We start from the raw sequence: 26,560 nt of genomic DNA, 5'->3' as shown, positions 1-26,560 counted from the left end.
ACAATAATAGAACATGTTCAAATTTTTTGCGGAACGGAAATACGGAGTATGCACACGGAGTACGTTCAGGTTTTTTTTGCGGACCCATTGAAATGAATGGTTTCATAAATGGTCCACAAAAAAAACTGAACGGACACAGAATGAAAATACGTTTGTGTGCAAGAGGCCTAACTGGGAACACATTAGGCCTCTTTCACACGGGCGTGTCCGGATGCGTCCCGGTGCATTGCGGCAAACCCGCGCGAGAAGGAACGCAATTGCAGTCAGTTTTGACTGCGATTGCGTTCCGATGTTCAGTTTTTATCGCGCGGGTGCAATGTGTTTTGCACGGGCGTGATAAAAAGCCGACTGTGGTACCCAGACCCGAACTTCTTTACAGAAGTTCAGGTTTGGGTTAGTTGTAGTGTAGATTGTATTATTTCCCCTTATAACATGGTTATAAGGGAAAATAATAGCATTCTGAATACAGAATGCATAGTAAAATAGCGCTGGAGGGGTTAAAAAAATATATTAAAAAATCGAACTCCCCTTAATCCACTTGTTCGCGCAGCCGGCATCTCTTCTGTCTTTAACTGTGAGCAATAGGACCTTTTGATGACGTCACTGCGTTCATCACATGGTCCATCACATGATCCATCACCATGGTGATGGATCATGTGATGAGCATAGTGACGTCATCAAAGGTCCTATTGCTCACAGTTAAAGACAGAAGAGATGCCGGCTGCGCGAACAAGTGGATTAAGGTGAGTTAAATTTTTTTTTTCTTTTTTTTTTTAACCCTATCCCAATCGTCTCCTAGCAACCGTGCGTGAAAATCGCACCGCATCCGCACTTGCTTGCGGATGCTTGCGATTTTCACGCAGCCCCATTCACTTCTATAGGGCCTGCGTTGCGTGAAAAACACAGAATATAGAACATGCTGCGATTTTCACGCAACGCACAAGTGATGCGTGAAAATCACCGCTCATGTGCACAGCCCCATAGAAATGAATGTGTCAGGATTCAGTGCGGGTGCAATGCGTTCAAATCACACATCGCATCCGCGCGGAATACTCGCCCGTGTGAAAGGGGCCTTAAAGCAGATCTCTGCAGTTGACCATCGTAATTAGATTTTTGCTGGCAAACTCCACAGAGTTTTCAAAAATCTGTAAAAAATCTGATACCTATAGTAGCAACCATAGACTTCTTACAAATAAATAATTTCCTTCTAAAAGAAGTGTAAGAGGTTCTTGCAGACAATGCCACTTCCTGCTCCAGTATGATCATGAGATCCCTGGGGGCCGGGTATATGCATAAGTAGTTGAGTTTAGCAGACACATATTAGCTCTGCAGTGCAATGCTTCTGGAGGTTGTAGTACCCCTATTACTGGGACTAATGTCAACCCCAGTTAAAGGAAAAACCGGCAATAAGAAAAAAAAACTCAGCTTATAGCCCCCAGTGATTGTAAAGTATACTGTATATCCCCTATATCAAAATAAATGTTGTGAGAAGGGAATATAAATTTTAAAAAGTATTTTAGTTGCCCTTGTGCTATTAAAAAGCAGGAATGTGAAAAACATATAATGTGTCTTTATTTTAAATTTCCCATGTGCAAAATAACAATAAAACTGCTAAAATAAAGGTTATATAAAGATAAAGCCCGATGTATCAGCGAAAAATTATTTAGCTATCCGAATGGTCCGGTTTTTTTTTTCACCTTAAGGACCAGGCCGTTTTTGAGAAACTTGACATGTGTCACTTTATGTGGTGATAACTTCGGAATGCTTTTACTTATCCAAGCCATCCTGAGACTGTTTTCTCGCGACACATTGTACTTCATGATTTTAGTCGATATATATTTCACCTTTATTTATAAAAAAATCCAAAATATACCGAAAATTTTGAAAAATTAGCAATTTTCAAAATTAAAATTTCTCTGCTTTTAAGGCAGATAGTGAAACATCATAAGAGAGTTATTACCTTACATTCCCCATATGTCCACTTTCATGTTTGCATTATTTTGTGAATGTAATTTTATTTTTTAGGATCTTATGAGACTTAGAATTTTAAAGGCAAGTTTTTAAATTTTTAAGAAAATTTCCAAAACCCACTTTTTTAAGGACCTCTTCAGTTCGAAAGTCACTTTGTGGGGCTTACATAGTGGAAAATACTTATAAATGACCCCATTGTAGAACCTACACCCTTCAAGTTATTCAAAACTGATTTTACAAACTTTTTTAACCCTTTAGGTGTTCTACAAGAATTAAAGGAAAAGCAGATGACATTTTTAAATTTCACTTTTTTGGCAGATTCTCCATTTTAATTATTTTTTTCCCTCAAGGGTTAACAGCCAAATAAAACAATATTTAATACCCTGATTCTGCAGTTTACAGAAATACCCCATATGTGGTCGTAAACAGCTGTACAGGAACACAGCAGAGCGCACAATTTTTGAAAGAAAAACAATCATGTTTTTATGTTTCCATTTTCAGAAAGCCAAATCTTTTTTATTTTTTTGGCGATTGTCTAATTTAGGATCTCATTTTTCGTGGGTACATACTACTTTTTGATCGTTTGGTATTACACTTTTTGTCATGTATGGTAACAAAATAATTAATTTTTTGGCACTGTTTTTATTTTTATTTTTTAACGGTGTTCACCAGACGGGTTCACCAGGTTTTTACGGATGCAGCGATACCTAATAAGTTTGTTTTATTAAATATATTTTGGTTTTAAGAAACAAAAGCATTTTTTAAACAAAAAAAATGATGTCTTTATGTCTCCATTTTCAGAAAGCCATATCTTTTTTTTTTTTGGGCTGATTGTCTTATGTAGGGACTCATTTTTTGATCGCTTGGTATTACACTTTTTGTGATAAAAGGTGACAAAAAATAGCATTTTTTTTAGCAGTTTTTATTGTAAATTTTTTTACAGAGCTGACCGGACAGGGTGGATCATGGGATATTTTTATAGAGCAGGTTGTTATGGATGCAGCGATACCTAACGTGTGTTTTTTTAAATCTATTTTTTACAATTTTATATGTCTCTTTTTATGGGGAAGTGGATTTTTTTTTTTTTATTGAAACTGAAATTTTTTTTATTTCACTTTTTTTTTTTTTTTTTTTCCCACTATGGGACTTCAACATTTCAGGGTCTGATCCCTGTTTCAATACAGCACAATACATGTGTATTGTGCTATATTAAACTGCCAGTGCCTTACACTGTAAGACGCTGACAGTTGCCGGGGAGACCCAGCCTGCTGATCGAGGCAGCGCGCGTGGGGCAGCCGGTTAACCCTAGGACGAGAATGCACGCGCATTCTCGTCCTAGGTCGGCAACCTGTTAATGTGTAGCAAGAATTGCGTAGTACCGTTTCAGCCAGAAAAAAACAATGTGAATACTTTTGTGTTAATAAATACAAAGGTATCATGGGAAAAAAATAATATTGCAAATATTCAGAGCACAAAGGCTCCTTCCTCAGGCAAAATTACAAATGGAAGACTGAGAAACAGGCTTAACATTTAGAGGATGTTACAAAACAAGGGGATTTTAAGAATGGCAGAGATAGGAAAACTTGAGAATTTATGATGATGACATTGACTACATTCCAGTCATTAACCCAAGGATTGAATGTAAAGCCTGTATTAGACAGGCCGATTTTTCAGCAGATGATTGTTAGCGATCATTTTGCAGTGTAGAAATGCGGCTGATCGCCTAATGAGTGAGCAAATGCTCGTTCATCAGGCAATATAAATCTTTTGACATGTTAAAAAAATATTGTTTGCAGGCGGCAAATCGTGGTGTCTAATCACAATCTGCCGTCTGCAAATCACTATACTACATGGAGATGAGCGATGGCATAGCGATCTCTCCTCCCCATGTTGAGGAGGAGATCTCTGCATGTAATAGCAGCAGTCTCCTCCACCAGGGAGCAGGCAGTTGCCGGGAGGGAACACTCCCCTCCTGACAACAGTCTGCCACATCGCCTGTCTGAGGCAAGGGCTACACAGTGACACTGGTCGTGTGACACCTGTCGCGGCCAGGATCGCTCGGTAGTGGGGATCCAATATAAATAAATGAGCAAGATTGAGTAAATTTTGTGTTGCGAGTGATGTAAAAATATCACATTAACCAGTGAAGACAAGCAGACAGATACCCAGAGAATAGAACCATTGCAGGATATGAGGCTATTCACATGGCCATTTTTTTAATGGGCAGTAAATAAAGGATGTCCCAAAATACGATAAGCCCTATTTTTGTCTGTTTTGACGGCCAGATGGACCCCTTTGAAATGAATGGGTCCCTTTATAATGGCTGTTTAGCCAGAAATACACCTGTCTAATGGCAGTTAAAAACAGGTACTATAAAAAAAAAAGAATACATTATTACAAAAAAAAGGCACGCTCGGGAACACTTGCTCTTGCTCTGCACTGGAGGCAGCAGGACTTGATGATACCAGTGTCATGATGTCAGATGATCACGTTGGGAGCATCCGATCCTGCTGTCTCCATTGTGAAGTAAGTGTTCCAGTTTGTGCCTTTGAAGCGGTATTTATAAAAAAAAAATTGTCGGCACTACCTGGGGTGGGGGGCACTGGGGAGGAATTATATCTACGGATAGATATATATATATATATATATATATATATATATGTAGAAGGACATATGTATGTATGAATGTATGTATGTTCCGCGATCACTCTAAAACGCAACCATCGATTTCAACGAAACTTGGTATACACATCCCTTGCTACCTGGAAAGAAATCTTGTGGGAAGGGGGGGGGGGGGGGGGCACAGCTCTCTAGCATGTACCGTTCCTGAGATATTCCCAAAATATGCAAATATAGCACATCACATGACCTACATTAGCCAATAGAAGCCTGCAGGTCTTTCTCTTCATATCCCAACTGCCATACACACGGTCGCATGTCCCTTATCAGCCAATAGAAGCTCGCAGGTCCTTAGTCTCCACATACACACAGTTTTACACCAGGTTTCCATAACAACCCAGCCATTTTTCTTCACTGCTGCAGGTAAGCTTTAAAGGGGCAGGGAGCTGTGGATGACACTGTTAAGAGAGCGGAGTGCTGTGGAGGTGACAGTTCAGGGGGCAGGTACGGTGGCCATTTAGGCTACCCTCAAAAAAAGGACTTAAAAACCCTGCTCCCAGGACCCACTAAGTCACGCCCCAATACGGTTAGACCACGCCCCGTTCCACTCCGCAGCAGACAGGGATTGAAAAAATGAAGGTAAAAATTAACTTCTGTCAGCTGCAGGGGTGGGAGGGAGGGTGACTTTCTCCCTGCAGCTCACGCTCAGACAGTACAGTACTGCTGTCTGAGAATGAGCTGTTCAAAAAGACATCCCTGCGTGAGATATTCCCAAAAATGCATTAGCCAATAGAAGCCTGGTCACATGACCCTTATCAGCCAATATCAGGCCCTTAGTCTCCACATACACACAGATTTACACTAGGTTTCCATAACAACCCAGCCATTTTTCTTCACTGCTGTAGGTCAGTTTTAAAGGGGCAGGGTACTGTGGATGTCACTGTTATAGTTGATACTGTCGATATCTTTTAATGACATAAACAAACATTAAATGAACTATACCCGTGCGAATCTGGGTCATTCTGCTAGTGTATGATACAGTTAGTTCATATCTGATTGAGGGTCTATTCACATCATTGTGTGAGTACACTGCAATAGCACCTGATCATATATGAACTCACTGTATCATAAATTAATATGATATAGTCAGTTTGGGTCAGGGGAGCCATGGTCGGCCCGGGAGATACGAGCAACTTACTGTTAGAAAAATCGCTGAAACACTTGAAATAAATGTTGGAAGTATAGAAACAATAGTTAAAGATCATCTTAATTTTAAGAAATTTCTAGGAGATAAGAAATTCAATGTGAATGAGTAAGTTATTGACGCTGTGCAGGAATGGGTCAACATACGGTCAAAAGACTTCTACTCTTCTGGGATAACTTCCGGGATAAAAAATAAAAGCTTCCTGGGCTCTGGAACAAGTGTACTGCAGTGGCAGAAGACTACATAGAAAAATAACCTTGCAACATTGCATTCAATAAAGTTGTCTCATTGTAATAAGTGTAGCTCATAAATTCCTAATTGAACGCCCTTCATACATGGTATACCAGCTGAGTAGAAATATATAGCAAACTGCAAAAACCTTAAAACATTTTTTTTTTTATACCCATTCTAGAAATACAAACATTGCAGGCAATTAGATAACTACCAAACGTAATGGGGTATTCTAGTTTTGGCAACTTATCCCCTATTCACAGGATAGAGGATAACTATTAGATCACTCGGGGTCCTACTGCTGCTCATCACAAGAACATTGTACCCCAGGGGTTCTCTGAATGTAGCAACAGGTCAGGCTTGCACACTGCTGCTCCATTCCTCTAGGGAAGTTGCAGAAATGGCTGTACTCAGCTAACTCTGGAATTTCCATATTGATAAACAGAGTGGCAGGTACATGCCTCTCCAGGGCCGGCCTTAGGTGTTCAGGCGCCCTGTGCGAGCTAACCTTGTGGCGCCCCCCCCCCAACACCCCAGTATGATAAACATTGGTGGCGCAGTGCGCCCGCCCCAACACCCCAGTATAATAAACATTGGTGGCGCAGTGCACCCCCCCAATATAATAAACATTGGTGGCGCAGTACGCCCCCCCCAACACCCCAGTATGATAAACATTGGTGGCGCAGTGCGCCCCCCCCAACACCCCAGTATGATAAACATTGGTGGCGCAGTGCGCCCCCCCCCCAACACCCCAGTATAATAAACATTGGTGGCGCAGTGCGCCCCCCCCCCCAACACCCCAGTATGATAAACATTGGTGGCGCAGTGCGCCCCCCCCCCAACACCCCAGTATAATAAACATTGGTGGCGCAGTGGGCCCCCCCCAATATAATGAACATTGGTGGCGCAGTGCGCCCCCCCAATATAATAAACATTGGCACAGTGCGCCCCCCCAATATAATAAACATTGGCACAGTGCGCCCCCCCAATATAATAAACATTGGCACAGTGCGCCCCCCACATATAATAAACATTGGTGGTGCAGTGCGCCCCCCCAACACCCCAGTATAATAAATATTGGTGGCGCAGTGCGCCCCCCCCAATATAATAAACATTGGTGGCGCAATATAATAAACATTGGTGGTGCAGTGCGCCCCCCCTCAATATAATAAACATTGGTGGCGCAGTGGGCAGTGCCAATGAGGGTTAAAAAAAATAATAATAATTAACTCACCTCCTCCAATTGATCGTCTCCTGTTCTTTCTTCAGGACCTGTGGTGACATCACTGTGCTCATCACATGATCACATGGACCATGTGATTAGCTCAGTGACGTCACCACAGGTCCTGAAGCAAGAACAGGAGACCGGCAGCTACGCGATCAACTGGAGGAGGTGAGTTATTTTTTTTAATTATTTTTTTAACCCTCATTGGCACTTCCCACTGAGCCACCAATGTTTCTTATACTGGGGTGTTGGTGTGGGGGGGGGGGGGGGGGGGGCGGCGCACTGTGCCACCAATGTTTCTTATACAAATACAGGAGGCGGGTGCCGGAATCAAATAGCCGACACCCGACCTTGTGACAGTTAACCCCTCAGGTACCGCACCTGAAGGGTTAACTCAACTGCTGCAGCTGATCGCAGCTCCCTGTCACAGAGGTCGGGTGTCGGCTATTTGATTCCGGCACCCGCCTCCTGTATTTGTATTACAGGTCAGTTATCTTCATTGGTGGCGCAGTGGCCACAGCCCCTCCCCTCCTCCTCCCGTCTCTCTTCTTATTGGCAGCGGCGGGGGCAGCAGGCAGGTCAGACACAGGGGAGGAGGAATCAGGTCAGACAGGGGAGGGGGAGATGGAGGGGGCGCCCCGAGGGAGAACACAAGTGCAGCCTCGCCTGCCGCATATTACATTGCGAGCTGTCGGCCGCCCAGCGCCCCTGTTGCTATGGCGCCCTGTGCGGCCGCACAGCCCGCACACCCCAAAGGCCGGCCCTGTGCCTCTCTATTCATTTAGAGGGCCCTGAGGGTTACGGGTCCCTGTTCTCGAGATCAGTAGGACCACACAGATCTAATAGTTATACCCTAACCTGTTCATAGGGGATAACTTGCCCCACATGAACAACCCTTTAAAAGTAGTTACCCAGGATGCCTTTGTTCCTATTGATTAGTGGGGGTCCTGGGGATTGTTAAATCCTGGCTTGTTCTCTAAGCTATCAAGCACTCATTTAAGAGACTTTGTGAGCCCATTTATTATCAATACCTCAAGTTTAAAGGGGTTCTGCAGTTTGTTTAAACTAATGATCTATCCTCTAGATAGATCATCAGCATCTGATCGGCGGGGATCCGACACCCGGGACCCCCGCCGATCAGCTGTTTGAGAAGGCAGCGGCGCTCCAGGAGCGCTGTGGCCTTCTTACTGTTTACCGCAGGCCCAGTGACGCCACAACTAGTATCAACTGGCCTGGGCGAGGCTAAGCTCCATTCAAGTGAACAGAGTTTAGCCCCGCCCACGCCAGTTGATACTAGTCGTGACGTCACTGGGCCTGCGGTAAACAGTGAGAAGGCCGCGACGCTCCTGGAGCGCCGCTGCCTTCTCAAAGAGCTGATCGTCGGGGGTCCCGGGTGTCGGACCCCCGACGATCAGACACAAATTTCAAGGTGAGGAAGAAGTGAAGACAGACAATTGTGTGAAATACATTACAAAGCTTGTGGGTGATTTCACATTCTTATTATAATACTGTATGCATATCTGAGCTAATGCAATCTGTTCATGTATAAGCAGAACACAAGGGTTGCAGTTCCTAATAATGACTCACTACACATCAGACTAGAACTAAACAAGAAGGTACTAAGCATGATTCTCCAAACTGCATAAACTGTATACGCACTTACCTAAGTACATGTGTAGATCCGTTTATAGTTGTGGTAGAACATGGGACAGTTTGCCCCAAAATGGAAGGTCTTCGATACTTCTCATCCCCGCAGCACAAAATGATAAGGAAGGCACGCCTGAAAGACTTGTTCAAAAAGGCATACAAGAAAGGGTTCAACCCTGAATTTATGTAGCCTAACCAGAGAAAAGCGGTCCACAGTTGCCCTGGTACTGTGTAGTTTATGAAAGGGTCAACCACATTGGTGATAAAAAATGGGGCCCAACAAAGGCAGAAACAACCCATGATAATGCACAGTGTCTTAGCAGCTTTGGTTTCTGTCTTCATCCTGTGAGTAGTATGTTGATCAGGATGCTGATGTCGATGATCTGCTGGGGCACCAGCCCTCTGTAAAACTCCAATTTGTCTGGCATGTTCTCGGGCTGTGACGTAAATACGATAGTAAGCAAGCACCATCAAGAAAAACGGAATGTAGAAAGCTACCACTGAACATGTTATAGCGTACGGCTTGTTGACCATAAAGATGCAGTATGTAGAATTGGAGTCGTTGCTGAATTTTCTCTTTTCTATCTGAAAAAAAGGAAAAACAATGTTTAGCATTCATGTTTAGCAGTTCTGTACCTATGAAACTGTCCGACCTGTTACATGTGCGCTTGGCAGCTGAAGGCATCTGTGTTGGTCCCATGTTCATATGTGCCCGCATTGCTGAGGAAAGTGATGTTTTTTTTAAAATCCAAATGAGCCTCTAGGAGCAACAGGGGTGTTGGCTTTACACAAAGAATCTCTGCTCTCTCTGCAACTGCCGCATACTCTCCACTTTGATTGTCAGGGCTAGGCAGGGTAAACGCCTGGCCCGGTCAATCAAAGTGCAGAGGACGTGTTGGTAAAGTCACCCCTAAACAGGGTAATTAGGGTTTGCTCTGTTCCAAATTAGAATGGTATTTCCGGTATATGTGCATGCACAGAAGAAGTCACACTGACTCAAGTAGGGTCAAAGTAACTTCTCTACTTTATTGCGGAACAGCTGACATTATATAGAGCAGCAAATATAGAAGAGGAAGAAGCGGGGGATGTAGGGTGGCGTATATCTTCGCTATTGGCCAAAAACTCTGCCTAGATACATGTATCTATTTTCTGCCACATCTGTATGCAAGAGGAAGTCCCCCCCCTTCCAGATGGGTGAAGCCGTTAGTCTTTGTTTCCTTGTTTTCTTGAAGCTGCTTGCTTGAGATGAACAGAAGCTGTAGCTGGATATGGGAGCCATTTGTCTGTGGAAGCCATCTTGTTCTGTTCTTTGTAAGCAGAAGCTGAGTAAGGGAAACTGAATGATATTCATTTCTCTATCAGTGTCAGTTGAAGAGAGAACAGAGCCTCTAGGTGTAATGGTAACACTCCCATTGCTCCTAGAGGCTCATTTGCATATATTAAAACATAATTTTTCTCAGCAATGCAGGCACATATGAACATGGGACCAACACAGATGCCTTCAGCTGCCAAGCGCACATGTAACAGGTCAGCCAGCTTTATAGGTACAATCTGCTGACAGATGCCCTTTAAAAGGCATACTGATTTATCATAGCACCTCACTGATATCTGCTATGAAGTATATCTGATTTTAATTCCCCTTCATTATCGGGTACACTGTCATAGGTACCCCTAATATTTGCACATTTCAGAACTCACCTCTGCTCATTTTATTATAGAGTTTTTCAAGCCAAAATCAGGAGTGGATCATAAAAGGAGAGAAAGTTCTAGGACAGATATTATTATTATTTTTTTTTTTTTTTTATTCACTCCTGGTTTCGGCTTTAACCACTTAAGGACCACAGGTTTATACCCCCCTAGTGACCAGGCCCTTTTTTACAAATCGGCACTTCACAACTTTAACGGTTTATTGCTCGGTCAAGCAACTTGGCACCCCAATGAATTTTACCTCCTTTTCTTCTCACAAATACAGCTTTCTTTTGGTGGTATTTGATTGCTGCTGAGATTTTTCGTTTTTCTGATATTAATCAAAATAGACCACAATTTTCTCAAAAAAAGTGTATTTTAAAATTTCCCTGGTTAAATTCTTCAAATATAATTACATTTCTATAGAAGTTTGTGTCCGAATTTATTGTTCTACATGTCTTTGATAAAAAAATCCAATAAGTGTATATTTATTGGTTTGCGCAAAGGTTATAGCGTTTACAAACTATGGTACAAAAATGTGAATTTCCGCATTTTGAAGCAGCTCTGACTTTCTGAGCACCTGTCATGTTTCTTGAGGTGCTAGAATGCCAGGATAGTATAAATACCCCCCAAATGACCCCATTTTAGAAAGAAGACACCCCAAAGTATTCGCGGAGGGGCATGGGGAGTTTATGTATGATTTTTTTTTTTTCACAAGTTAGCGGAAAATGACACTTTCTGAGAAAAAAATAAAATAAATAAAGTTTCCATTTCTGCTAACTTCTGGCAAAAAAATATAAAATCTCCCACGGACTCACTATGCCCCTCAGTGAATACCTTGGGGTGTCTACTTTCCGAAATGGGGTCATTTGTGGGGTGTGTTTACTGTTCTGGCATTTTGGGGGGGGCTAAATTGTGAGAAACCCTGTAAAGCCTAAAGGTACTCGTTGGACTTTTGGCCCCTTTACACACCTAGGCTGCAAAGAAGTGTCACACATGTGGTATCGCCGTACTCAGAAGAAGTAGGGCAATGTGTTTTGGGGTGTATTTTTACATATGCCCATGCTGGGTGAGAGAAATATCTCTGTAAATTGACAACTTTGTATAAAAAAAATTTAAAAGTTGTAATTTACAGAGATATTTCTTACACACAGTATGGGTATATGTAAAAATACACCCCAAAACACATTGCCCTACTTCTGAGTATGGTGATACCACATGTGTGACACTTTTTTGCAGCCTAAGTGCACAAAGGGGCCCAAATTCCAATGAGTACCTTTAGGATTTCACAGGGCATTTTTACGCATTTGGATTCCAAACTACTTCTCATGCTTTAGGGCCCCTAGAATGCCAGGGCAGTATAAATACCCCATTTTGGAAAGAAGACAATAAGTGACCCCATTTTGGAAAGAAGATACCCCAAGGTATTCCGTGAGGGGCATGGCGAGTTCATAGAAGATTTTTATTTTTTGGCACAAGTTAGCGGAAATTGATTTATTTTTATTTTTTTTCTTACAAAGTCTCATATTCCACTAACTTGTGCCAAAAAATAAAATTTTACATGAACTCACCATACCCCTCACGGAATACCTTGGGGTGTCTTCTTTCTAAAATGGGGTCACTTGTGGGGTATTTATACTGCCCTGGCATTTTAGGGGCCCTAAAGCGTGAGAAGTTTGGAATCCAAATGAGTAAAAATGCCCTGTGAAATCCTAAAAGTACTCATTGGAATTTGGGCCCCTTTGCGTACCTAGGCTGCAAAAAAGTGTCACACATGTGGTATCGCCGTGCTCAGAAGAAGTAGGGCAATGTGTTTTGGGGTGTATTTTTACATATACCCATACTGTGTGTGAGAAATATCTCTGTAAATGACAACTTTTAAAATTTCTTTATACAAAGTTGTCAATTTACAGAGATATTTCTCTCACCCAGCATGGGTATATGTAAAAATACACCCCAAAACACATTGCCCTACTTCTTCTGAGTACGGCGATACCACATGTGTGACACTTTTTTGCAGGCAAGGTGCGCAAAGGGGCCGAAAGTCCAACGAGTACCTTTTAGGAGGGCATTTTTAGGCATTTGGATTCCAGACTTCTTCTCACGCTTTAGGGCCCCTAAAATGCCAGGGCATTATAAATATACCACATGTGACCCTATTTTGTATGCGATGACGTCATCGACGCAGGCGCATTGAGGATGGAGCGGTCGAGCAGAGCGGCCGCCTCTCAGTGCGCCTCCGCCGATTGAAGCCAGGTACGGCGCAGGCGCGAGATTTCAAATTCTAACAGCGCCAGCAGAGAAGGATTACCTTCCCTGGCCCTGTCAATCAGCATGCCGAGGGGGCGTCATTACCATCGGAGGATGCGGCTGCTACCAGCAAGTAGCCGCCCTACTTGCTGGTAGCAAGGTAATTAGCATATTTTAAAAATCGTTTTTTAGCAAAATCTACTGAACCAAAATTATTAATTTGATTATGTATCATGAGATCGCACTATAGGGATTATTATTAAAGAAAAAAAAAAAAAAACGGTTTAATGGGGTGACAGAAACCCTTTAAATCTGTACACCAATAGATTCGTTAAACCATCACACTGAAATAAGCCGGTAATATATGCCATTTAATTTTTCCATCTATTTCTTTTTGCAGGGATTAAGGCTGCGTTCACACGGGCGAGTATTCCGCACGGGTGCAATGCGGTAGGTGAACGTATTGCACCCGTACTGAATCCTGACCCATTCATTTCTATGGGGCTGTTCAGATGAGCAGTGATTTTCACGCATCACTTGTGCGTTGCGGGAAAATCGCAGCATGCTCTATATTCTGCAAGCAAGTGCGGTTGCGGTGCGATTTTCACGCATGGTTGCTAGGTGACAGTCAATTCACTATATTATTTTCCCTTATAACATGGTTATAAGGGAAAATAATAGCATTCTGAAAACAGAATGCTTAGTAGGTGATCAACCGCGGTGATGGACCATGTGATTGGAGCATGTGATCTGACGTCACCAAAGGTCCTTTAGCCCATAGTTCATCTTTTAAAGAACTAAAGACCGGGAGAACTACGCGAACAAGAGGAGAAGGTGAGTTATTTTTTATTTATTTTTTTAACCCTCAATTGATCACCTACTAAGCATTCTGATTTCAGAATGCTATTATTTTCCCTTATAACCATGTTATAAGGGAAAATAATAACATCTACACAACACCGAACCCAAACCTGAACTTCTGTGAAGAAGTTCGGGTCTGGGTACCACAGTCGGTTTTTTATCACGCGCGTGCAAAACACATTGCACCCGCGCGATAAAAACTGAACATCGGAACGCAATCGCAGTCAAAACTGACTGCAATTGCATTCCTACTCGCGCGGGTTTGCCGCAACACACCGGGACGCATCCGGAACTAATGTGTGTGAACCCAGCCTAAGAGTAAAAGGGAAACAGACTATTACAGATAGTGTTCTGGTAGGATTGCAGCACTTGTTAATAATAATCTGTCAGATTCTCTGCCTTTGTTTCCATCGTCATTCAAATAGAGCTTCATATTGCAGGGGCTATGATAATATTAGGAGGCTTTCATTTTGCCTTTAACATTCTGATTCTGGGTAATTTCTATGACTCATTCTTACAAATTTCGGCATCTCACTGTATTGCTAGAATTAATTGAATGCTTATCTGAGAGTATAAATGTGAAGCATTTATAGACGAGGTAAGGAACATTGTTCAATATTGCTACTAAAGTGCTTGTGGTGGAATGACTTCTCAGGGTGGATTTTTAACTTCCAATATTCTACATGTTACTAAATAAATAAAAAAAAGGACTTTCTTTAAGATGTCCATGGAAATAACTGGAAGTAGTTTAAAACATAAATTGAAGAACGCCAATAGCACTGAAAAGTTAGAATTTACTATTCTACAAAGGGGAATCCAATAGGAGATTAGAGAAAAAACTGATACATCTACATGTAATATTATTATACTTTTCTAGCCTTATTTTGGACCAATAAAACAGTCTGCAAATATACCCAGACAGAACCTCAAATGACCCCATTAAAGTCAGTAGGGTTGGATAGTGTATGTCGGTCCCTTTCAAAATTGGATCCAAAACAATATAGCAACAGAAGCCATGTGGTTAGTGTGAACAGAGAATGTCATAGGAAAGCAACAAATTTAGCAAATTTTCCAAAATGTTAAATCTGACTGTACACCCAATGAACACAAAACATAATGGGGGAAGTAACTAAGACTGGCGCTTCATCATAATGTGAAGCACTCTGGATCAAATTCCAACTAATGTTTTAATAATTTGGTGCATCTTATGATTGTCCTTGAGCAGAAAAGCAAATCCAGTTTTTGATGTAGATTATGGCAAATCTGTCAATCCATGGAAGATTACATCCTCTCCCACAAACCCTGTCCACTGATCCTTTACCACTTTTCCCCAAAAAACTGGTGTAAATTCCCCCCAATGGATGCTAGCCACATGGTGTCGCCATTAGAAAGAACATGTGTAGAAGACTACTGAATTAGTGGCGCATACTGTTGAATAATTCCACATTTAGGTTTTCCTAGTTTTTTTTATTTATTATAATAATACGCGATCAGTTGTCAGCATCAACTTGAAAAGGGAACGATTATACATACATATTGGGCCTGGTACTGAAACTGGGAATGGGATTGAACTGCAATACCAGACACAGTCCATGGATAAGAGCAGTGCTGTATTTAGAAAAAAAATAACTGACTTTGTTTCTCTCAGACAACCCCTTTAAGTATTATAAAGGGGTTATACCACAAATTTAAACTCTTTTGTACTTACATATTTGGAGGACTTTCTTCCCTTTTGATGGGTCGGCTCATCAAGCACTGACATCTGCCATGATGTACTACACTTAACTCTTGTTAACCCCTTTCTCCCCTATGTAGAAAATACTCCCTAACATATAGCTTCAGAGATACATATGATAAGTCATGCCCCCACAATTTCTTTCTTCACTGTCTAGAGAGAGATAGAGCTTTATATTTCTATATATTTAGAAGTGAATGAAAGATGTTTGGGCTGCTTCACTATGAGAACACTATGAGAGGGGGGAGCAGGGAAGTCACTGAACATGTGAGTCCACTACTTAATGCAGGAGAAGGTAGACCAGAAGGATGAACAGCCGGGGGCGCTAACAGAGAGGAAAATGTAATGTGTATACTTATGTAACAATATTTTTATTGCATGTCTATTACAATAATGCTTTAAAAAGATTTAAAAAGTAGCTTTCATCATATTCATATAATATTGACAAATGCCGAGTGCACTGTTGGGAGTGCTTCTAGCTGTCCTAAGACTGTAAGCTAACGCATTTGAGCTATAGTTACACAAAAAGGTCAGCTGCATGTCAATAACCCCATTTGATATATAAAATTATCATGCTTTTACAAGTTACCATTTACAGCCTCTGATCGTTTTTTTTCAACTCACCAAGTCTAGGATGCCAATGCTGTTCCATCCTTGCATAATTGGCAGGAATGATATAAAAGTTGGGATAATCCAACATCCCCCAAGCATCAGCGCTATCCTCAGTGGTGTCATTTTGTTCCTGTAAACCAAAGGCTGGCAGCAGATAGCGTAGTATCTTAGAAAGAAAAAACAAAACGGAGGAATAGATAAATGTACGGTCTGAACATGGTACACACAGGATTATCTATAGGCTTGGTCTGACTATCACAATATATACTAGTAATATAAATTAAGAAATCCTATGTCACTTGCTTTCAACAAAAAGGAACAGGATTGTGTTTACTGTCGACCAGGGGCGGACACTGCCAGTAAAGAACTTCTTGTGCTCCTAGGGCCCTATGTGTTTGACGGCAACAGAGCTAGACAAAAAGTGCATACACACACACACACAGCCTAAACATAACTCATCCACAACATCCTCTACAAAAGCCTCTAACACACGTTACGTACATGACACATACATCGGAGACATTGGCCATGCCAGTTTCACATAGGACACATAGGACTGGTGCCACACACGTACAGCATTCACATACAGAACATGTGCTACACACAAACCATTAACATATAAGACATATGCTGCAAATGCTGCACACACACCACTGATACCACATGCCACTCACATATATACATGCGCACACAATATATTTATTTACATGACCTCAGCAATCAAATGAAAACCACGTGACCACTGCAGCCAATCTCTGACAGCAGTAAACATGCTCCATAGAGCAACTGGCTGCAGTGGTCACATGAAGCTACAGCTTGCCATCACTGCTGCCATATATATATAAACACCAGCTGGAGACCAAAGGAGTATTGGCTGTGGTGCAGTGTTGGATCAATCAGTTAATCTGCAGCCATTTTTTTTTTTTTTATATATATATATCAGATGGAAAATCTCTTTACTTGGCACAAGCTAATGTCCACAGCCCCTGGATGTCTATCATCACTTTGGATCCCTAGACATGTCCTCTATTTCTCTTTTGCATACCTTGGAAGTCTGCTGAGGATCACAGAGGAGTCCCTCTTTCTAACAGCAGCTTGTCCTGGTTGTGAAGAGAGATGGAAAACCAGCATCCACTTCCCCTCCTCCTCATATTATGAGGCCCAAGCTCCTTTGGTGTTTTAAACCTGCAAGAGGCAGCATCATGGCATGATGCTGCAACCTGCTAGACACAATAATTTAGTCTACTCTAAAACAAGACGACGAGACAAAATTATTACAGATGTCAGACTGCTGGCACTGTGGGCCACCCTTCCCCAGGGGATGGACTGTGAATGCGCCAGTTTCCCTGTCCATCCCCATTGTAAATTAATGGAGGCCGCTGATGGACGGGATCCTCCAACAGTCGCCATTTTCAAAGCGCAACCTTTTAAAGGGGTTATCCAATCCTAAAAAAAGCCCCCCCCCCCCATATGCTGTGCCCCCCACGCTGAATATACTTACCCCGCTCCCGGAGTAAAATGTGTTCAATGTGCTGCCCATTGTGTTGGATTGTCAATGCAACCCTCTTCTCTCACTCTTCACACACTGATAGCAACACCGCAGGAGAAATGCTAGCACAGGCTTCCAGTATCCGTAGTTTCAGGTGCTGCACATCTCGTATCTTCACAGCATAGACAATTGCCTTCAGATGACCCCAAAGATAAAAGTCTAAGGGGGTCAGATCGGGAGACCTTGGGGGCCATTCAACTGGCCCACGACGACCAATCCACTTTCCAGGAAACTGTTCATCTAGGAATGCTCGTACCTGACACCCATAATGTGATGGTTCTTGGAGGCTGCTACAGGGACTAACTATACCCAGCACAGCCCTGTACTGGGCAGAAGTACCCTGTTCTGACCTTTGAGCAGCAGACTATAAAAAAAAAATTAAATAAGAAAATATTGCAAAAAAAAAACCAATCCTCAAAAAAAGTTTCCTGTACAAATATCTGTCACATTACTGGCCAAGACCTGATTATCCAATATAATCATATATTGTATATTATACAAGAATTACAGTAGGCAATGATGGACGAAATAAAAAGTGTAAAATGTAACAAAGCATTTTTTTACTTTTTATTTTAGATTTATGTGCATCAAAAGTCTACTTCCTAAAAAAAATAAAAGTATGTGTGTGGGAAAATAAACCAGAATTATTCTGGACAAAAAAAAAACCACAGAAATAAATCACATTGCAAGCCCAAAAAATAAAAAAGTTATAGCTGCTCAACTAATGCCTGTGGAAAATGGCTGAACTGATTAAAATCAAAATCAGAAAGAGTTACAGTTTAGCGCAATATCCATGGAATGGCCATCACCTCTACGAATAAACCACTTCTTTGTCTCTTGAAGGTTATAGCTGCACTATACACAGTATTTTCTTAGAAAAATCATACCTAAAGGATGAATGTAACAAGTCTTGAAGCCTGGATGATTATGAACACTAGTTAGCCAATAAGAACATTAACATTTCTGAAACCACCTATTCTGACCTTGACAAACATTTTTTTCTTCCAAATGTTAGAAAAACAGGTCCACATTCTTGACATAACAAGCCATCTCCTGTCTGTCAGTCAGGTTCCCATATCTCCAATTCCATCTTGTCACCATCTATCTAATGTATCTCAGATTAATTTCCTTCAACTTGAAGCTCCCTCTCCAGTCTATAATATATGTCTTGGGATCATTTGCACTTGAGCTTTCTCAAACTACTAAAAAAAAACTCCAATATTCCAAATTTCTGTTTCCAGTTTAATGTAAATAACATATTTTTATGTTGAATTATCACCTGTCCTAACACATAGAATAATGCCAGTCACTTCATACAGAAGAAATCACTGTCAGATTGTTCAGTCTGGGCTGTAATTGCTACTATTATGCTGGAATATGAGGCAGACTAAACCTCAATATTATAACTGACAGCTCTAATGTAAAATGGTCCTGATCATCATGGCACTTCCATAAACCTAGGTCTGTGAACACATAACTGCCATACGGGAATCCATGATTAGACTATAACTCAATTCAGTATATTGACACTTTGTGATGGGTGACGGCACTTACATATGCCGCACGTGTGTAATACCGCTTCCATTAAAGATCTGCAATGTATGATGTTATTTCCTTCATTATCATATGTCAGAATGTAATCATTCTCTAATATGTTACATATGGAGCAGGCGTGCCATTAAAGATAAATTATATATTTTAGAGACTTTTGCACAGGAAAATCATTTACGCCTTGAACCAAAACTGCAAAATGTATGTGATCGCTGCTTAAACAACATCTCCTAATTAGAATTGCTCCAATGAGCTACTGGTCGGATCTAAAACTTTGGTACCTTGAAAATCCATCAGCAGTCTATACAATGACATTTTCGCCAGTTTTTTTTACTGCAGGCTACAAGCTATCACAAAAATATTCAGACGGCAAAACGAAAGCATTACCATCAGGTTACGACATTCATTTTCAACCTTTTATGGTAAAATGGGAGCTGCTATAGAAAACACAGCTGTTTGACTTGCAGTACCCAAGAACTACATGGGAATGTATTTAGTAATACCCTGCAATTAACCACTGCAGTATCAGGATATTTTTCATTTCCAAGACTAGAAATGGCCAACCAATTTCTTCTAGTACATGTGGTTTTAAAGGGGTTTTCTTTTATATTGATTGGCCAACACCTGGGACCCCTGCTGATCAGCTGTCTGAGAAGGCACTAACACTTGCAGTGGAGCGTGGCCTTCTCTCAGCTCACCAAACACATCACCATACATTGCATAACAACTGTGCTTGATACCACAGCTCAGCCCCATTCAATTCAATGGGGCTGAGTTGTGCTTAGGCCTTGTGACGAATGAACATGATGTCAAATAACCTAGGCTAAGCTGCAAGAAGGCCGCGGCGCTACTGTAAGCATCGGTGCCTTCTCAAACAGCTGATCGTCAGATGTCCCGGATGTCTGACCCCCACTGATCAGATACTGATAAGCTATCCGGATAGGTCATCAGTAGTGTTGAGCGAACTTGCGAGTCTATGCTGGCCTGGCCATATACTTCTATTATGACGTAATGCAATACGGAATGCCTCTTATAGGCTTCTGTGGTGCATGCCGTCATAGAATTACGTTATGGTCTGTGGTTACGGGATCCATTATGGAATTCTTAGATGACCCAAACGCCGAACTTGGAAATTGCTAATTCGCTCAACACTAGTCATCAGTAGAAAAGTCTTTGAACCCTTTAACTTCTATAACTATATTTTCTGGTTATTGGACCTGGGCTGGCATTATAGTTCGGGCTGGCAGTGGCATTTTTTGCTGCTAGTTTCTTACTTCATTTGTGAACGGAATAATTGGTTCTGTGGATGCTCCATTTTTGGTGTTGAAATTCAATGATGCTTTGTTAGAGATTTCTATGTAAAACTTCTAAAATGTTTCATGTAAATTACAATTAAAAAACAAAGTGTAACTACTGTGTGGTCATAAATGAGCCCGTGTTTATAGTTCAAATTTCCAGGAGGGGGAAGCTGAGCTCTGTTATACTGCTGTAAGCAAACATGCAAAGGGAGAACTGACTGGCACTCGTTCCCATGTTCTAGAAAGTAAAACAAACAGGTTTCAGGAATTCTGCCAACTGCCCTTCAATCCAGGGCACATGCATGAAAGAGGCAGATGATATGGCTGTTATAGAGCCCCTGGAAACCCAGACCAGTTTGACTGCATGGCCTATTTAAATAAGTTGTGAGAACCAGTCCTGAGATTCCCTCTTTACAGCTCTAGAAAGATATGTTGGGAAATTACAGAGAGGATATGGCACTAAGACTGCCTATGACATAGTTAGGGGTGTAGTAGTGTTTAAAGATCATGTAGAGCCGGGGTTCCATTAAAATTTTTGGTCTTGGGCCCCCAGATCTCTAAGTACATCCATGCCTTTGATTTAAGTATCCCCTGAGGTGACTGCTTGCAAAAATGTGAAGTTCTCAGCTCTCATTCCCAACCAGCGTGATTTGTCCTGTCATGATATTGCCTTAAGCCAGGCCATGGGACGCTGTACCTTTTTAAAACATCAGTTACAGTCGGTTGGTGTGTTACTACTCACATTCCCCATGCAATAACAATTCTGGGGCATATTTTTATTTAATGTTGTGTTTTGCCATTCCTCTATTATTCCTACATGCCAGTGCAGGGACAAGCCCGAACTGCTAACATCAAAATGTACCGCTGGCAATTCCTTCATAAACTTCTAGCAGTAATAACAAATAACAGAGGAATAGTACAACAGAGTTATCGGGGAATGCAAGTAGTTACTAAAACACACAAGTCAGAAGAAGGGTCAGGTGCTCTTTAAGAAAATTTCAGCCTCCCAGTTTTACCTGGTTATCTACTACAGGTAAGTAATCTTCCTTGATAAATATTAGAAATGAAATATATTTTATAGCTGAAATCTCCTACACATAACCATATGTAAATCAGGTTTGGCACGCAATTCTATAAATCAACATCAGCCATACCATATGAATATGAATAATAACAGGAACTGTGGGCAAGGCTTAACAGGCTCAGCCATACCAACTTTACAATATGGAGCCTAGCTCCTTTACGTCAGGAAAGTAACATTGTAGTAAATTGTTATAACCCAAGCAGATTCAATTTGTACGCCTTTGCTGAAAAGTACACGGAAATAAGGTGAAACCTCAGCACAAGATACAATTTCCATAATTAACAGAAGATTTGCTGCGGTTGATGGAGGAGTCAGATGGCTGGTAATTCAATAATGAGTCATGATGCAAAGCTGGAGAAGTGACTTTCAGATCTCTACTAGAGTCCAGAATGGCTGGAATTATCATTTTTTCATGCACAGCCTGCGTATTATGCATTGCTGTGCGGAAAACCGGTTCATGAACATTCTCTGTAGCCTGGAGAAGCTGCAAACTAGTTTTTATTCCACGTTAATGCAAACCACCCAAAAAAGTTTACAGAAGTAGCAGAAGCCAAGTAAAAGGAACCTGTCATCAGTGATGGCCAGTTCGCATTGTTCGCCTGCGAACACATGCAAGCTGTCATCTTTTTTGACAAGTCCGGTGAGGCACAGGTAAGCCCTTACCTGTGCCTGTGCCGCGAGCCGGTCTGAAAACAAGTGCGATCACTGGGAGCAGGCAGTTCCGAGAACAGCCCGATGAAGGCCCCCGGTGGCTGTTCTCGGAACTGCCTGCTCCCGCTGACCGCACTTGTTTTCGCGCACAGGCAGAGGTAAGGGTTTGTAAACCTACAAAACCTCTCTGTCTATGATTGACAGCACAACATTCCAGACGAAGCCGCTGAGGTGAAACGCGCGTCGAGGTCCTGCGCTTAGGGTCACTATATCTCCTTGGGTTTTTGTCATGTCTTCACCTGTGTTAGGTGTAGTTAGACACCACTATACACTCTGCTATATATCACATCCATATTAGGCCTATGTTATCCTTCAGGCTGTATATATGTTATCATTGTGCTGTGCTATAGACTAGGCTGTGGATAGACTTTATTAAGCCTGTCATATACATGTTGTCTATGGCCACCTAGGACGCAGACTGTGGATCTCACTGACATCCGGGGAATTCCCATATATTGTTGTATCACGTTGTATAGTCTCCCATTATGGTGTTTGTTATTTTCCATCAGTGGTACACACATTGGGTGTCTGTGAGTCACAGTGTCTAACCTGGTACCCAGTAAGTGCTTATCAGCCTTGTGGGGATACATGACAGTCCAGTAGTATATTTTGCCTTTCGCTTCTCTGTATACTTTTTCTATCTTGCCTTTTTCTACATATTTTAATATACAATAAAATTTATACTATTTTGGATATATCATCTCCACTGGCTTTTTTTGCCAGAGGTAAGGGCTTACCAATGCCTCGCCGGACTTGTCAAAAAAGATGGCAGCTCGCATATGTTCACGGGCGAACAATGCGAACTGGCCATCACTGCCTGTCATGTTGAACATGGTGTCTGAGCTGCAGGCAGCATGTTATAGAGCAGGAGGAGCTGAGCAGATTGATGTATAGTTTTATGGGAAAAGATTCAGTAAAACTTGCATTTTATACATTTATATCTCTGCTCTTTCTGGACTTTGTCAATGAGTCAGTTCTATCAGTGACTAACAGCTCTCTACAGTACGTATGTGCAATCATAGAGGGAAGGATAGAAAACAAAAAGTGGAGGCAGCACTCCACTTTGATCCAAAAAAACTATAGTCTTTAATCCAGATACAACATTTCGGCTGACATAGCCTTTTTAAGACGTTGTATCTGAATTAAAGGGTATTGTTGACTTCTATCAAGTTGCGGTGCTGCTTCCTCTTGTTCTGGGCTACCTGTTTGGGGGTGAGTTGGACCAAAACCCTGTGAGGCGAGCACCTGTTTACTATAATCACTGGGAGTGGTGTCCACAGTATATTCTTATCCTATTTAGGGAAGACTATTGTCAATCACTGATAGGACCCCCTTCTTAACCTCCAAACCCAGAATGAGCAGGAATTTAAATGAATGAAATACAAGTTATACTGAATAATTTTCCATAAACCATATATAATTCTGCTCAGCTCCTTCTGCTCTATAACATGCTGCCTGCAGCTCAGACACCATGTTCAACGTGATAGGTTCCTTTTAACTTTAGGCAGCAACTTGAGGTAACCCACTATACGGAGCTGGAAGTGGACAGTTTCATACACTGTGTATTGGCCAAGCTGGGTTACTGCCGCTCCTGCAAAACAAAACAAAACTGTGCAAATTGGCACATTTTTATTACAATTTTGCAGATCTAGTTTTATAAAAATCCACTGCATCTAACATACCAAGGAGGTGTGCCTAGTGAGAAAGAGATGTGGTCTAAAATGCAATATTTTGCACCAAAATTGTGCCACAATTCTGCTGTAAAATTCTGATGCAAAGTAGACAACCAATTGTTGGTATAAGGTTAGACAAAGATGTCTATCCCTGCACCGGATTCATCATCCAGCCTGAGCCACTGTGATAAATCTGGTGCAGGTCTAGACAGCCTACTTTTCTACCATCTATAGGATTAGTAATCTGCCTCAGGGAAGCAGGTGAGTATAAATACAAATATAAATTTGCATATTTTAATGTATTTGTTATATTACAGGCTTTTTCCCACCAATATACCAATATACAATTAATCAGGTCTTGATACACGACTCTAATTTAATTCTATTAGGATGTGCTTCTATCGAAATGTATTATTTTAGCAGTGACTCATTTAACACATTTGTTAAGAATTCTATTTCTAAGGGTAACATCAACCACATCCATTGCAGTCAGTAGTCACATCTATGGAGATCTAGAAGATACTATAAACAAGTTTTTAGATGCTACTTAACCCCTTAGTGACCAAGCCTGTTTGGGCCTTTATGACCAAGCGCTTTTCTTCCTTTTTTCATGGTCTCGTTCCAAGAGCTATAACTTTTGTATTTTTTCATCTACATAGCTTTATGAGGGCTTGTTTTTTACGGGATAAGTTGTAGTTTTTAATGGCGCCATTTTGGGGTACACATAACTTTCTGATTAACTTTTATTAACTCTTTCTGGGAGGGAGATGGGGAAAAATAGCAATACTGCCACTGAGTTTTTACATTATAAATTTTATGGCGTTCATTTTTCGGTACAAATAACATAATATCTTTATTCTCTGGGTCAGTATGATTACAGTGATACTAAATACTTATAATTTTGTTTACGTTTTACTACTTTTTTTGCAATAAAACCACTTTTATTACCAAAAAAATGATTTTGCATTGCCACTTCACAAGACCCATAACTTTTTTTTATTTTTTTATATGGAATTGTGTAAGGGCTTGATTTTTGAAAGACGACTTGTATTTTTCATTGGTATGATTTTGGAGTAAATGCCGCTTTTTGATCGCTTGTTATTACGTTTTTTTCGGTGGAAACTAAGAATAAATTCGAAATTCTGTCTTTTTTTTTACGGCGTTCACCATAGGGGATAATTTATGTAATATTTATGTAGTCGGTACGGACGCGGCAATACCAAACATATGGGGTATATTTTCTTTTTGCAATTTTTTTCATTGAAAAGCGTATTTTCAATGGAAAAAAAAAGCATATTTTTTTATTTTATGGAATTTTTTTTATTTAATAAATGTGTATTTTTTTCTATTTTTTTTACTACTTAATAGTCCCACAAGGGGACTATAATATACAGTATTTTGATTGCTTTTAAAATGTAATGCATTATCTCTATAATGCATTGCATTTCAATAGCAATGCTATTCAAACATTGACCAGCAGGCTGCGCCAGAGAGGCACAGCCTGCTGGAGGTAACGGAAGACAGGCTCGGGGCCCTGATCGGAAGCAAGGTAAGCTTCCCAACACATCAGCACCCCGCGATCGCATTTTTGGGGTGCTGATGGGAGACAGAGGGAGAGCGCTCCCTCTGTCACCACTTTACATGAAGCGGGCGCCATTGCGCCCGGCATGTAAAGGGTTAAACAGTACGGATCGGCACTCCTGCCGGTCAGGGATGTTAGAGCAGGGACCTTGCTCTCATGTGAGAGCCAGGTCCGCGCTCCCCGCTGCACGGGGGAGCCGTGCAGCGCTTAGACTGGGCCCAGCCTAAGGCCCCTTAGTGACCGCCGTAAAAACACGTATCGGTGGTCACTAAGGGGTTAATTGTTACTAGATGTAACTAGTCGATACATACAGAACAGTCTTTATATAGTTCACAGCAGAACTCAGGATAATAAAATGCTTGAACAGTATCCGCAACTCAACAATCATTCTAGATCAGTGATGGTGAACCTTTTACAGACCGAGTAACCAAATTAGAACCCAAAACCCACTTATTTATCACAAAGTGCCAACAGGGGAATTTATCCTGAATACTACAGTCCACTATAGTATATCTTCTATGTACTTTATCATTCAGCTATAACAGCCTGCCTGTATTCAAAGCGCTGCCTGTGCCATACATAGTGCACCCTGCACTGATGAATGGCAGGAAAAGTGTAAGGCAAATTGGTACACCATAGACTTTTTTGCGGGTGCCCACAGAGAGGGCTCTGAGTGCCGCCTCTGGCATCCGTGCCATAGGTTCTCCAACACTGCTCTAGATTAATCTGAGGACAAGTTATGAACAATATAGTGCTTAGCCTCTGTACACAACAGTTGCCCTTTTCTGGGAATGTCTGTCCTGATGACTGGTGATGGACGAACATCTGCCGGGCCGGTTCGCGAATGTGATCAAATGTTCACAAACCGCAAGTTCGCAGCGGGTCCCATTAATTTTAATAGCAGGAGAACCTGAAAAACCTTCAGCTCATATTTGCAGCCAAAAAATAATTACTAGAAGTGCACAAATAGTCCCACAACATGGACAGTGACATACCAGATGTATTATTCGAATTTGCGATCTCCATTCATTATTTTTTTCAATGCAAAATATCGGCAATATAATTTTCGCG

The 26,560-nt window shown here is 41.4% G+C and overlaps 1 protein-coding gene across 2 annotated transcripts in view; it reads right to left on the bottom strand.

Moving 5' to 3' along the window:
* Window positions 1–26,560, bottom strand: part of HTR4 (5-hydroxytryptamine receptor 4) — a 707,781-nt gene that overhangs the window by 251,614 nt on the left and 429,607 nt on the right. For both annotated transcript variants that reach the window (XM_040406579.1, XM_040406590.1), the window contains exons 5-6: window positions 16,054–16,207; window positions 8,914–9,482 (exon numbers count right to left, since the gene is read on the bottom strand). In XM_040406579.1, coding sequence (XP_040262513.1) covers window positions 8,914–9,482; window positions 16,054–16,207 — 723 coding nt within the window. The remainder of the gene's footprint in view (window positions 1–8,913; window positions 9,483–16,053; window positions 16,208–26,560) is intronic.

Source organism: Bufo bufo, chromosome 1, assembly GCF_905171765.1.
Source record: "Bufo bufo chromosome 1, aBufBuf1.1, whole genome shotgun sequence".
NCBI lineage: Eukaryota > Metazoa > Chordata > Amphibia > Anura > Bufonidae > Bufo > Bufo bufo.
This window is presented reverse-complemented; position numbering and strand designations above follow the sequence as displayed.